Below are 15,119 nucleotides of genomic sequence, written 5' to 3' on the forward strand. Positions count from 1 at the left end.
TCTTTATGGTATTATGGAATTCCATGTTTCATAAAAGAAGAGGTTATAAATTTTTAACTTCTAAAAATCAGTTTAAGGTGTCATGTACATGTGTCAGAACTAGGGGCAGCTAGGTGGTGCACTGAATAGAGCACCAGCCTTGGAGTCAGGAGGACCTGAGTTCAAACATGGCCTCAAATACATAACACTTACTAGCTGTATGACTGGGCAAATCACTTAACCCCAATTGCCTCACCAAAAAAATTTTAAAAAAAAATTAGTGTGAACCTAATGAACAATTCTTAGTAAAAATTTTATGATCTAACTTAACCTTCTAACAATATACATATAATATACGTGTATATATGTACAAACATGTATGTACACATATATATTTGTTTAGCTTCAAATCACTGGGCTTTGACTTTGTGTAGGAATCAAAGTAGAGGATAGAGGTGTTTTAGTTACATTAGCTTATCAGATGTGTAGTAATTGTTAGTATACTTGCTAATGGACATTTTTTCAGCTAAACTTTAGTCTTCAAAAACTTTTAATAGCTCACATTTATTAAAGAGTTTTAAAGTTTACAAAGTGCTTTACATGCATTTTCTCATTTGATTCTCACAAGCTTCTAAAGATGGTTTCCATTTTTATCTCCATTTTTCAGATGAGGAAACTGAGGCTTAAAGAGATTAGGAGTCATATAGCTAGTAAACACCTGAATTAAGAGTTGAGCCTAGGATCTTCCTGATGCCCAGTCCCACAGTCTTGGGTGCTGTGCCATGCTGCTGAACCTGTAGTGAGGCAGCATTTTTCAGGTTTGCCAGCCCGTTAACTCTAGCTATGACTTAACACTTTCCAAAGAACAGGTGTCCTTTCAGAATCCTCCTCTGTGTCCTTATTACTTTGCTTTTTAGAGACTGTGTATATCCTGTAAGTGTTGATTTGTGGATGCAACCTTCATATAGTCAAATCTGTATTTGACAAAGGAATAGGTAACTACAGAACTTACCATATTTAAGTCCGAGGTATGTAGGGTGGTGTCAACTGTCAGCATTCCTCTTGCTGTCTAGAGTGGTTTTTATTAGGAAAAAAGTAAAAAAATGACCTGCTGGAGCTTTCCTTCCTCACTCTTTTATGCCTTACAGTTAGGAAACAAAACCAAAAGACAGAAACCAACCCCGAAGAGCTGTAGTCTCATTACCTGTTAGGCACATTATATTAACGAGAGCCTCTGGTGCCTAGCTTTAAAAATTTCTAAGTTGTTGACAGTTACTTGGAGCAAAATAATCATACAATTAAACAACTGTAGTCATGAGTTGTTTTTTCTTTCCAGTAAAATGTTTTCCATGTTATCTAAAGGTATTTAAATATTTCTAGTAAATTATAAATTTCACAGGTTTTTGAAAAAGTAAAAGTAAAATTGACCTGACTTAGCATTTTGTTTTGAATGTTAGAAATCAAACAACCTGATTGATCAGAACTTTTAAATTTTGGCTTTTGTGATCGAGGCTGAAAGTGAACTTGAGAAATGCTTTCCTTCATTTGTGACTACTATTTTGCTTCAGCTAGCTGTGTAAAATAATGGAAAGATGCAGTGATTCTCTGACTTTTTAGAGCTGTATAGAAATTAATTCTTGAACTTTGACCAATTGTAGCTTGGTAATTAGTTACTTTAAATTAGCCTACTGTTAAACATAGCTTTTGAAAATGACACTGATAATAACATTCATTTTCATCTAAATGTGTTTAACCCTGATCTCTTCACAGTGTACATTTTCAGGTAGCGTGGCAATAAAAGAAGAAAAAGAAAACGTTTGTGAAGTTGAGAAAAGGTTTGTCAGAATATTGTAAAAGCACCATAATTTTCCATGATATTTTAAAAGGTATTAATGCAATTTGTAACTTAAACAATGTGCCAAATATGGGACGTAATTTGTTTAACATGTCAGAAAATGAGTATAATTACACACTGTGGTAATTGTTGCTATTTACCAAAAGAGAATTAGAAGAGTTCTTGAGACTAGCATGTATGTAACTGAGGCAGAAAACACTGCTAAAGAAAGACGGACTGGAAGAGGTGTTAACTAATACTACAAAGGAAAATGTATAATCTTCTAAATGTCATAGACACAGATATAAGGACAGATAAAAATGGATGACTTTGTCTTCCAGACTGGTGTTCCCCCAATATATCTTGAGGAGTACATGTAGAAATAATAAAATTTAAAGCTGGAATAACTTTACATCTCCTAATTCAGTTCCCTTATTTTACTAACGAGGAAACTGAAGCCTAGAAGAGCAAAATAGCCAAGAAATTAGAGAGAATTATTATTGAAAGAAGCTGGGTAAGAGCTAGGTTGGTACATAATATTTAAGCTTCATAAATTTCCATATAGCATTATAGAATTTTAAAACAAGGAGGCATATGAAAGGTGAGTCTAGCCTGTTTTGTAGATGAGGAAAGAGAGGCCCAGACATAAATGACTTGACCAAGGTCACATTGTTAACAACCCAGTTCTTTTGCCTGCAAATGCAATGTTCTCTCCCCTATTTCATGCTTTTCATGAGTTAACCAATTGGAGAAACTTAAAGGGGAGAAAATTGACCAGAAGGACAAACTTCAGATTTAGAGAAACTGAGCTTTAAACCAGAACAGTATATATTTCTTGTATGAAATATAGGTCAGCTTGGCTCTGCCAGTACCTAACTCTTTCATTGTGGGCAAATTGCCTACCCTTTTCATGCCTCAGTTTCCTCATCTTTATCATATGGGATTGTTGCTATCTTCCAAGTTCAGATTTTGTGATTCTAGCCTACTTTAAATTAGGCTCGTACTTAAACCTACACTAATTTTGCCCAGAGGATCAGGAACCTTCTCCTACCCCAACCTGGCTTTTCACCAGGAGTGATTAGATAGGGAAGTGTGGACTGATAAATTCCTTGTTATTAAAAACAAACAAACATGACTCTTATACCCAGCTTTCCCTTGTTCCTCCTTGTGACTTATTTCCATCTCTTTGCTATTTTCAAAACTTTGGTGTTACTTTGGACTTCCTTCTCTTCTCATTTCTGGCCTATTAGTAAATAGAGGGAGGGCCAAGTGGCCACTAGTTGGGAATGTTCTGGATTAGATTGTGGCTCAAGTACAGGGGTGTCTAGAGGGACTTGTGGGCCCTTCCAACTCGCAAATTGTTGTGTTTCTGTGAGTTACCAAGTCCTGTGGGTTCTGCCCACCTCATACTTTGTGCACCAACCCTTCATCCAGTGTCCTTGTCACTGTCCTGACTGGATCCTCCATTGCCACTGGCCCAGACTGTGGCCATAGCCCACTCACAAGTGTTGCGACCTCTTATCCTTCAGCCAGTCTTTCATGTGACTGTCAGACTGCCATCGTCATTCTTGTTCAGAACACTGAAAGGTTGTCGGCTTTCTAATCCAGCTCAATCCCCAGTGCTTCCCAGTATTCTCTTTTATCCCCTTCACTTAAATTCTACAAGCACTTGTAAATGCCTGCTTTGTGCCTGGCACTGTGTTCGGTGCTGGGGCACAAAGGCCAAAACCAAGTAGCCTTTGCCTTCAGAGAGCTGGAGATCTCTTTGGGGAACAGCATCTGCTCAAATCAAAAACTGTAACCTCTGCATAGGGAGTATGCACAATAGGATGTTTGGGGAGGGTGCTGGCACCTGGGAATCAGGCGAGATTTACCCTACAAAAGAGTACTGACAGGGAGCTGAGAAGGAAGCTGGTGATTCCGAGAGGCAGAAGTGAGGTGACAGGAGAGCATTTCACATTTGGAGAACAGCCTATGCAAAGGAATGGAGCCAGGAGATGGAATGCCTTGTACAGGAAGCAGCCCAAAGGCCAGTGTGGCTGGTGTCCATGAAGGGGAGTAGTGTGTAGCTTCCCAACCATGGCTTTGGTACCCTCCACAGGAAGTGATCAAATAGTCTTCTTCCCTTGTTCTGACTAGGTAATCTCCTATCCTGATGGTACATGTGGCTCTCTTATCATTCTTTGGGGGAGAAAAGAATCATCCATCTTCCTTCTTATTAAAAAAAAAATTCTTAACAAACCCCAAATAAAAATAAGCATTTCCAAATACAAAGTAGAACAAAAAAGAGGATTATACATGAAACTGTTCCTGTCTATCATGTACAGTTCATTTTTTCCTTTTAAGTATGTAATAAATTCATCATATAACTTTCAAAACTGTGTTTTGCTGTGTTTGCTTCTGGCCTTCCTTCTGTTATATTCTAGACTATTTTTTTTACACACTTAATCTCATTTCTTTTTTTCTTTTTTTTTATACACCTATTACTATAGGCTTCTCTCTTTCCCAAAGTTGGGGGAGAAGGAAGAAAAAACCAAAATTAAAACCCTTGTAACAACTATGCGTAGTTAAGCAAAACAAATTCCCACATTGGCCGTACTCAGATGTATGTCTCCGAGTCTTGAGTTCATTACTTCCCCATCAAGAGGCAGGCAGAACATGTCAGTAGTGGTCCTTTGGAAGGAATCGCAGCTGATTTGTTGCATGAATCAGTTCTTAGTCTTTCAAAGTTGTTTTTCTTTAGTGTTGTTGGACTTGTATAAATTGTTCTCCAGATGTCGGTCACTTGTCTCTGCATCAGTTAATATAATTCTTTTCATGCGTCTCTGAAACCTTTCATCATTTTGACTCAGTAAGATTCCACTACATGTGCCATAATGTGTTCGTTGCCCAGTGAATGAATACCCTCTTAGATGTCTGCTGTAACAAAGAGAACTGCTCTAAATGTTTTTGGATAGAATGGATCTTTTTCTTGCTTTTATCTGTTTGGGGTTATAGGCCTAGTAGTGACATAGCTAGGTCAGTAAGTAGACACACTTTAGTGTCTTTTGGGGGAGCTAATTCCAATTTGCTTTCCATATTGATTGGACCACTTCACAGCTCCACCAACAGTGCATTGGTGTTCGGTTTTCCCACAGTCCCTGCAGTATTGTCATTTTCCTTTTTGTCATCTTTACCAATCTAATGGATGTGAAATGGAATCTTGGAGGTGTTTTAATTTGCATTTCTCTTATTAGTGAAACTTTTTTTATGTGGTTGATCATAATTTAGCTTCCTTTAGGAACTATCTGTTCATATCCTGCTGGGAAATGACACTTTTTTCTTACATTTAAATCAGTTCCTTAAATATTTGGAAAATGAAACATTTGTTAAAGAAATCAGCAGAAATTTTTTTCTCCAATTAATGATTTTCCTTCTTTTAACTGCATTAGTTTTATTTGTACAAAAACTTGTAAATTTTATGAAATCAAAATTGTCCATTTTATCATCTGCAGTCCCCTTTTCCCTCGTTTGGTCATGAACCTTTCCCATAGCTATAGTTGGCAAAAGGTATTTCTTTCCTTCCAAGTTACTTATGATGTGACTTCTTATATCTAAGCCATATATCTGCTTGGAGTTTATCTTGGTGTGTAGCATGGAATGTTGGCCTAAACTTGCCAGTTTTCCCAGCAGTTTTTGCTGAGAAATTATTTCTTACTCCAGTAGTTTGGGCCTTTGGATTTATTGAGCACTGTTCATTTGCTCCTGTATGTTCTGCACCTATGTTCCACTTTTCAGCGTTTTAAAAGAAATTTTATTTTTGAGCTCCCAGTGTTCAGTGGTCCTTCTCCTTCCTTCTTTGTATAAGTCTTCCATTTTCCAACCTTCTGAAGCAGGTCAAGATTCTCCTCAGCCTCTTCAGATCCATCTTCTGCATGGGGCTTTTGGAATGCTTTATTCTCCCTCCTAACCTGGAGTGTGCAGTTCCTCAAACCCTTTCCCCTTTTCTTCCAGGGGAAAGACTGATGATCCCTTTCACTAGAGATAGCAGTCCCTGGGCTATGGCAAATAAAACTGTCCACACAATCACCACAAGACCCTGCAGGATTCTTCTTGCTATCTGCTTCCTAGACAGGAGATCCTCCGGCTTTTTGTGCAGTGCTTGTGGCTCACCTCTTTGACGCTTCATCAATACCTTTACCACCTCTTCAGCACTTCTGAAGAGCCTGGTCTCCCTCTTTTGTTTCTCTGCTTTCACTGGCCTCTTACCTTGTGTCACCAGGTAGTTTTACTTGCCATTTCCCCCTCGCTTTTTACTTTTCCTCCTCTTCTTTCCTGGGATCCTTCTCAATTGGTCTCCTTCCAGTCTTTCTTAATTTCCCAAGATCCGGTCTGTGGCCTTCATGGTTCCAGAGCCCTGCAGATGACCTTCAATTACGTCTTCATGTTCAGTTCTGCTCTTCTCTTCTAGCCCTGTCTTCCACACAGCTTTCTCTTGGGGGAGTTGAAGTTGGTGTTTTTACACCCAAGTCGAGCACTTCATTTTTACCAGTAGGAAATTTGATCTCACTAGGAGGAATTCATTGCTTTATCCTTTCGGCATCTTTTGGAGTCATGAGGCTGCCATTTAATGGGGCATGCTGTTCTTCCCTGGGTCTGAAATCATACAACGCCACATCTGTCTAGCTTGTTAGCAAGAGAGCAGCCCCCGACTGCCCTGAGTTTTAAGAGTTTTACTGCACAGTGGAAAAGAGGACTGGTCCAGGAGTCGTTGGCAGTGCTGGGACTGGAACCCACCGAGTACCAGACAGGTCTGATACCCCCTCCCTTGTTTCCCCACGTAGGAAAATCATGGGGCTGGTGTCTGTTTTAGTGGAACTGTATACATTGGTTTTGTTGTTGTTGTTTTGGTCAGCTGTCTTTTCTGGTTGTCATTGTGTCTGCCTGCACAGGAGAAGGTAGGAGAAAGGGTCCAGATAGGAGTCGAAAGGGTAACAGAATCAGAACCTTGACAGGCTAGAACAATGGATTAAATCTAAGAAGATGCCGTGTTGGAAATTTTTTGCTTTAATTTACTATGAGCTGGGAAAACTTTTTTGCTTTTTGGTTCACAAGTGACTTCCAGATAATTAGGATCTTGCTGTAATTGGCAGAGAGTAACTGTACTCTCTACCAATGTCATGCTATACAGTTGTTTAAAATCTTGCAAGAATAGGAGATCGGTATGTTCAGGTGGTTTTCGTATGCCTTTGTTTGGGAATGGCATATGTAGAATCCCTGAAGAATTCAGCTAAGTTAGGCTCATTGCTTGGTTAAGTCCAGGGGTGGGGAACCTGCAGGTTCCCCACCCCTGGTTAAGTCAATCATTGGTGACCATTAGAATCTCAGTGAGGCTTCTCACACCATTTCCTGTCTCACACCCATAATAAATTCAACTCACTTTTTAATTCCCTCCAAGAGTTTACTCATTCCTTTTAAAAAGTCATTAATCTTAGTTTATCTTAGCATAAATTTTCTAATACAGTGTTCATTTGGTGAGAGTGAAACAGTTTGCTTGTTATTAGATAATTACTTCAATATTTCAAGGCTCTGTGATTTTTTTTCTCATGTACAGATACTCCCTAACTCATTAAGTGGTCTTCAGAAGCATGCTGTAGTGCACCTGGCAATTCACCTCTCTGAATTTAGCTGAGCTGGTCTTTGCAACAACCCATTTTGTGACCCTGCCCGTACGCCAAACCTCTGCCCCACATTAGGGCCAGCCAGACCTTATGCTCTCTCCTGATAGCTTCTTTAAGAACCCAGGGTACCTTTGGACCGTTGTAGGGCCATGAGGATAGGACTTTAGGAAAGATAATTAAGCATAAAAAAAGGTTATTTTTAAGTTCTAAAGACATTTGGCAAAATGTAGGATACTACAAGTAATACCTGATACTTCATTAAATTAACAAGTTTGGGTCACAATTTGTTTTCTTTTACTATAGCAAGGATTCTAAATATGCAGAGATACCCTCAGGTGAGCATCAGTTAACACCTCGGTGTCCAGCAGTTCCGTGTCTGCCAGCACCTCCTTTGAATCTAAAGGCTCATCCAGATGGCACAACCCTGAAACCCTGGATGAATGGTATTATTTTCCAAACAAAAATAACCTATTGTCTTTGTGTCATGATGCAAAACAGTCTGCACTCACAGCTTAGAAAATCACTCCAGTAAGACTCATTTTAAAATCAAAAAGCTTCCATACAGTGGCTTGATACTGTTGACACAGTGAAATCTTGATTATGTATAGCAGGGTAACGTTGCAATAGGGCGAGTGAGTTGAATTCACAAGACTCATCTTTATAGATTATTTGAAGATGAAGCTGCATGATTTAATAGGAAGGGCGCTAGATTGGAGTCAAAAGCCTCCGATTCCGACCCCGTCCCTGACGCCTGTTAACCACACAACCCTGGGCACAGTCACTGAAGCTTTTTTAGCCGCCAGTTCATCATCATCTGTGTTTTAGAACTAATGGAGCTGCAGGAGCTGCCTCACTAGTTTGACCAAAGGATTAAATGAGAGCATTTACCTAAACTGCTTCAGGTGGTTCTTTTCATCTGGCTTCCTCAAATTCATAATGTTTCAAATAAAGTCATGAAGCCACACCCACTTGACTCAGGAAGCACTTACCATAGGTTCCCAAAGTAGGCAATGCCACTTCCTGGAGGGCGTTGGAACAGTAGGAGGGGAATGGGGGGGAGGGGGTTAGTAGCCTCGGGTGTAATTGGGGAGTGTTTAATAAAAATAAAGGGATGGTGGAAACATAAGGAAAGAAGAGAAAAAGAAGATTTTGAAAGAACATTCATACATATTTCACCTGTTGTGTAATGGAGTTAGTCATAGTGATTATACCATTTTCCAAATGAACACACAAAATGCAAGTTATAACTATCATAATATCAGTGATCAAATCCTCCAGCAGGTCTTAACAAGCAAGTGTTGACAGACAAGTGTGTTTTGTGTTGTTGGGAAGTCCAGCATGCATCGGCAGGAAAATGTGTGTGTAATGACTTGGTTCCAATGATACTATACAGTTACATGATGCAATATTATGTCATCAAAATTTCAATACAGGAAAAAAACAAATTTACAATAAATTATTAAATTTAAGATGTCATTTTTAAAAAGATTTTGTATTTTTTGAAATGATGCAGATTTTTAAAAAAGAGTTGAAGAAGTGCTTGAGTAATTTTTTTTTTTTAAGCAATAGGCCAAATAAGTTTGGGAACCTCTGGTAGACACTGCCTTGCTCTTTTCATTCAGCCCTATTGTTCTGTGCCTCTTTCCTCTGGATTCCACAGATACCACTTCCTAAAGCAGGCCTGCCATCTTACTTGCTTTGGGGGAGAAAAGAGATAATTGTTGTGGTAGGCAAAGACCTTTCCAGTAATAACGATTTTGATATCGTTTTTTCTGCTTAATTCCTTTAAATTGCCACCACAGTTTTGTGCTGCATGTAATAATTGGTTATTGTGTGTGTGTATGCATACACGTGTATGCATGCATATATATGTGTATATCCACACATACATGTATTTCATCAAAGTCTTACCATCACCTGCCTTTCCTCTTCTACACACACACACACACACACACACACACACACACACACACACACGAAAATTTGTCCTTCTGTGGTAGAATAGATTTCAGTATCCCTGGCTCCTATATAGAAACTGATATTCTGTAAAGTTCCAAGAAAATCTTCAATATATTTAAAGGAAGTTTTGTGCATATGAAAGAAAAATGATAGTAACTGATTTCTATCTCTTTTTTTTCCAGATTTTAGATTTTCAGGGAAATACCCTCTCCTGATGTTGCAGAATCCTGAAAATTGTGAGATATTTAAAAGGGAAAAAACTGCAGGGGTGAGTATCTCAGCTTTTTGTATGAGCCTCCACTATAGGACTTTTCTGTGTCCCTGTTGATGGTATTTCCTTGCTTGTCCTCGTGTAGAACAGAGACCCAAGCAGGAATTTACTGGGAGAGTCAAGCCTGGTGGTGTAGAGGTCCTTCCTGAGGAGATAGCCCAAGGAGGACTAGAGACAGGGTGCAGAAGGACAATACAGAGTGGGGGGAAGGGTCATATCAGTAAGCAGTGATGTCTGAAGGAGGCACAGCTCTGGTGAGTGGGTTGGTGGGGAGAGAGGGAGAGACAGAGAATATTATCAGGTGGGAGAAAAATTTGAGTCAGTTATGAGAAGTTGCCTCTTAGAAATACTGAAGATAAATTTCCTTCATTTTCATTAATCTTCTAATGATTCTATATCAAATTAAGTGTCATTCGTTCCCTTCCAGTTTTGTTGCAAACATCCAAATACATGTTAAATAATATGTAGCAAACTTGTCAGAAATTTTATTGGGGAAAGTGTGGAAAAGCTAAATTTTTCTTTTACAAATATAAAATAGAAGTTGAGTTTTCTTATTAAATTAGCCCTGGCTAATCTTGCTCATTTGTATATATGTAATATTCCCACCTATTCTTAATTTCTCGTTCCTTCCCTCCCATCCTCCATAGAAATAGTTTCTATTTTTTACTAGCTGAAAGCATTTATCCTGCTTTTTTTCTCCCTTCCTTTAAAAAAAAATCCTTAGATGTTCCAGAAGCCCCTAGGATTGATGATGTTACCCCATGGATATTGCAAATTTCATTTTAATACATTACGTGGCTGTGAGCGACCATTGTGTAAATTTGCCCACGTTCCTGAACAAGCAGATGAAAAGGTACAGTCTCTAAGGGTTTGAAACTTTAAGGAGAAATGATTTGTAGTAAACATTGAAGAAAAATAGAAGTTTGATTTTTACCTGTATTTCATTAAAAATACATGGTCCTAAAATGATGTGTTTAAATATTTTCTATACCACTAAGAACTTTTTTTTTCTCTTGAAAGTTAGTCATTTGTATAGGCTACAACAGATAGTAAAATGGAAGTTGCATGAATAAACCAATGGCCACAGATAGTAGTTACTTCAGTCCTCAGGTGTGAATTCTCTAAAAGTTTTTCATTTTCCATTTTATTGAGGAGCCAATTCTTGAGCGATTATCTGATCTAATCTATTTCCAAAAATGTATCCTGATGAGTCCCCAAGCTGAACAGATTTTTGTAGCTGTAATTGGGCCTTCCAGCTATATATGTCATCCTTTTAAGTTTAAAAATCATTTACAGAAAGATTTTGACCTACAAGTGAAGTAACAAATGAGAAGCTCCTTAACTTCCTATTCTACCAGTGAAGGAAAATAAATCTAGTGTTGGTAACAAGCACAGGGCTGAGGAGCCGGTCTGAGGCCACGCAACAGAATCAGCCCAGATCCAGTAGACACCTGGATTTTATTGTCAGGGTGTCCTGAGCAAGTTGGAAGGTTTGGAAAAGTTGGTAGGGATTGGGCTGTGGTGGCCTGGGCTCCCCTCCCTTGTCCTGCCCAGTGTTGCTGTGCTGGCCCCTTGCCTCTGTCTCAGAAAAGGCGCCAGCTAGTTTCATGTCTTTCTGTAGTCGTGTGTGGTTTGTGGTAGGGTTGTGTACTGCTAGACAGCCAGAACAGAAGAACCTCTGAGGGCTCTTCTGCAGTGCACCTTTAGCTGCAGAACCCATCACTGATTCTTCAGGGCAGGATTCAGATGACCATCACTAGAGAACTGTGATCCAGTGACGAGTGTCTGTGGGTCAGAACGTGACACACAGTAAGGAAAATGCTTGTTCTGATGCAGGTCCCTTCTAGCCAAAAGGGAAATATTGATCCACAGTCAGTCAGTTATGATTGGAGCAACTGCCCAACAAGGTGTTGGGTCCAGAGAGAAATGCCGGCTGGTTTTTGTTTGGCAAAACAAAAGCACTTTCTTCTGATCTTTACTAATGGAGTGATACTTACATCACAGCAAAGGAAGCCTCCAGGGGTTTATCAGATCAGGGAAAACGTGTGAAACTTGTTCCCAAGTACTGAAGGAAAGGGCTGGGTAGCCGAGCAAGTTCAGAAGCTCTGTGTTTCCTGGCACTTACTAGAGGTGTGCAGTCTTGGCGGGACAGCCCCAGTTGTTAAGGCTGGGCATTTACTGCCTCAGTCTTGCCCACTCTCAGGGATGTGCAGAGAGTCTTCTGAGCCAGGGCCCAGTTGCAGAGTCAAATGAAACACTGACAATAGGAATCCAGTGGGTCTTGGCCCTCTCGCACACATGAATAACTTACAGAACAGAAAATCCAGGCTCCCCCACCACCTTTTTATCTCGCATAATTCTATTAAAATTAGGGTTCTGTTTGAAATTTTTACCTAGTAGGGTAGTGAACTGGAAATGACAGCTAACTTGGGTTTGGTTTTTGTTGTTTTGGGGGAGCTTTGTCCCAGCAGATGTTATCTTCACCCTGGATTTGTTTTCGTGAAAAACATTTTATATGGAAAAAATTAGGGGTCAGTCTTTGTGTAGTATTGTTTATGCCCCATGATGTGGGAAGGTTACTTCTCTCAAGGGAGCAAAAAGACTTTTAGATTCTTCAGGCTTGTTTTTGAAATTGCTACTAATTTTTTTCCCTGATGCTCACAAACCAGTGCTTAAACTTCACAGTGAAAGAACTTTGGATTCTGAGCCTATCATAGTCTAGTCTGCCTATTTCAGTTCCAGTAACCACTTCGTCAGATATCAAAACCTCACACCATTGAAATGGCTTTCCATCTCCTTATTTAAGTCAGAATGCTGGTAAGCAAGAAGTGAATAAAATGCTGGACTTCAAGTCGTAAAGACCTGAGTTCAAATCCTACCTCAGATACTTATTAGCCATGTGACCCTGGGCAAGTTACTTAACTTTCCTCAGTTTCAGTTTCCTCATCTGTAAAATGGAAAAATAATTGTACCTACTTCACAGGGCTGCTGTGAGGATCAAATGAAATAATGTGTAAAGTACTTTGTACTACATAGATGCTTAAAGCACTATGTGAATGCTAGCTATTATTAAGATATTTTCTTCTTTGTGTTAAGAGTGGCTTTACTGTGGAAAAATAAGTGTCATGTGACTTGGCTCACTTTACAGAAGAAAAGACCTCCTAGGAATGTGAACAGTTTTCAAACAAAGAAATGTAAACTGTTAACCATTGGGGAAAAAATGTTCCCAGTGACTATTAAGAAATGCTTATTAAAGCAGCTCTTGAGTTTTCAGTCAGATCCATCAACTTAACAAAGATAAGAGACAGAAATAGTGTTGGAAGGGCTATGGGAAGAGATGACTGGTAGAACTGAATTGGTCTGGCTAGTCTAGAAAACAACTTGGAATGATTGGAGGAAAGTCAAGAGGTCAAAGGCAGCCTGGTCCCTTATAATGCAGTATTAATAAATGCCTTTGTGGTAGCAAAAAGCTAGAATAGCGGTGTTCAGCTGGCGCCTGGCTGAGCAAGTCGTGGTGTAGGAACTTGATGATATGTTAGCTTACGCTGTAAGCAGTTACCAGTCTGAGTAATTCAGATGGGAAGGTTCAGGTAAAGGGAGCCAAACCCAGAGAATGATATGCAGTGACCACAGTTCTATAAGTAAAAGGCTGTGAACTTGGGTTAAATGCAGTGATAAGTCCGAGTCCAGGTGATTAAAACACACTTCCTTTTCTTTTTAGTTTGGGGATCTGGTGGGCTGCAGAGCAGGCCTGCAGAAAGCTGCACCCACGGTGTCTGCATGAGTTGCTGTGTTGGTTGGCTTTGCTTAATTGTAGGGATTGTCTCACGGTATTTGTACCTCCATCGCTTAGCAGAGTTGGGGCACTCACTGATTGTCATGTAGACAGGTTGTCCCTCCCTTATAATAGAAGATCTTTGGGAGCAAGAATTGCCTTTTTTTCTTTTTTTTTTTTTTTGGTGTTTTTCTCCCCAGGTCTACCACAGTGCCTGGCACACAGGAGGCACCTAATAAATACTTCTGTTGGGTTGATTCTGCTGGGCCCTAGAACTGGCAGCAGTAAGTGGAAATTGCAAAGAAGCAAATCAAGGCTTGAGATAGGAGAAGACATCCTAACAATTAAAGCTAGACAAAAGCAGGCTGCCTTCTCAGGAGGTAGTAGGTTATTCCTCTTTGAAGATGTTCTGGAGTAGCTAGATGGTGCAATAGATAGAGCACTGGCTCTCGAGTCAGGAGGACCTGAGTTCAAATCCGACCTCAGACACTTGACACTAGCTATGTGACCCTGGCCAAGTCACTTAACCCTGATTGCCTCACTCAAAAAAAAAAGTTCAAAGAAAAGTTAAGTTCTATGATCACTTAGTCGTTGGACATTTATTGAGCACTCCTTTGTGCTGAGCACTGTACTAGGCCCTCGAGGTACAAAGACAAAAGTGAAATGTCTCCTTTCCTCAAGGAGCTTATATTCTCTCTGGGGAGACATAAACAAAGTCAGCACAAGGTCATTTCAAGGAGGAAGAACGAGGCGCTGCAGAGAGCAGGAAAGGCTTTATTTGGGGGTGAAATCTTAACTGAACTTGGAAGAAAATGAAAGACATGAAATGGAAGTGAGTGCTTTCTAGTCATGCAGTAGGGAGGGGGATGGTGAGGTGGAGCAGACTATGCAGATGCCTCCTCCCCCCCTCCCCAAAGGAAATGAGCAGAGGAAAAAAGATCAGTATGAGAGAGGTTAAGTACGGGTAGATGGAACAAAACTTGGCAGCTGGTTGGAAATGGGGGTGAGGGAGCATGGGAAGTCAAGGATAGCTGCAAGGTAATGAAACAGGATGACTGGAAGAATTTCTATAGAAATAGAGATGTTAGAAAGAAGGGTGAGCGGTGGGGAGAGGAGATGAGTTCTCTTGACATTGAGTGGGAGATACCCGTGGGTATGTCATATGAAAGATTCTTGTTCTACTGTGTGTGTCTCACTGAAAGGCCTTTTGAGATCCCCTCCAACTCCTTCTGTGGTTTGGCCTTAGTCTCTTAACAGTTTTTACAAATTGGGGTTCTGTCATCCAGTCTAACACCTGTCTAGTATGGGAAAACATAGGGGCTTGCTTGCTGTAAAGCACTGCAGCCTATAAAGTATTAGCCTGTGGCCACCAATGATGTAATCGGCCTCTACTGTGCTGAGGATATTCAGTTAAATTTGTAATGAACGTCCAAAAATGCTGCCAAGTAGAACAATCTATAATAATGCTTATTGTAAATTGAAATGAGAAAAGTCTTATTGGTTCAGGAACTAAAAGCTAGAGAATTATATTTTTCTTTTCAATATAAGAGTGCTTGTGAAACCTAGTTACTAAGTTTGAGATCAAGACAGTCTCCCTTTGGAAAAGTCAGTCTCTTTTTTGAAAAAGTCAAAACCCCCATT

The 15,119-nt window shown here is 39.8% G+C and overlaps 1 protein-coding gene across 2 annotated transcripts in view; it reads left to right on the forward strand.

Annotated features, from left to right (window-relative positions):
* Nucleotides 1-15,119, forward strand: part of TOPAZ1 (testis and ovary specific TOPAZ 1) — a 76,188-nt gene that overhangs the window by 27,014 nt on the left and 34,055 nt on the right. Inside the window, exons 5-8 of one of the 2 annotated variants that reach the window (XM_078151201.1) lie at nt 1,750-1,814; nt 7,777-7,916; nt 9,615-9,700; nt 10,428-10,556. In XM_078151201.1, coding sequence (XP_078007327.1) covers nt 1,750-1,814; nt 7,777-7,916; nt 9,615-9,700; nt 10,428-10,556 — 420 coding nt within the window. The remainder of the gene's footprint in view (nt 1-1,749; nt 1,815-7,776; nt 7,917-9,614; nt 9,701-10,427; nt 10,557-15,119) is intronic. The other variant, XM_078151202.1, reaches the window with a different exon arrangement.

Source organism: Phascolarctos cinereus, unplaced genomic scaffold (assembly GCF_003287225.1).
Source record: "Phascolarctos cinereus isolate Bilbo 61053 unplaced genomic scaffold, phaCin_HiC Scaffold_1;HRSCAF=81, whole genome shotgun sequence".
NCBI lineage: Eukaryota > Metazoa > Chordata > Mammalia > Diprotodontia > Phascolarctidae > Phascolarctos > Phascolarctos cinereus.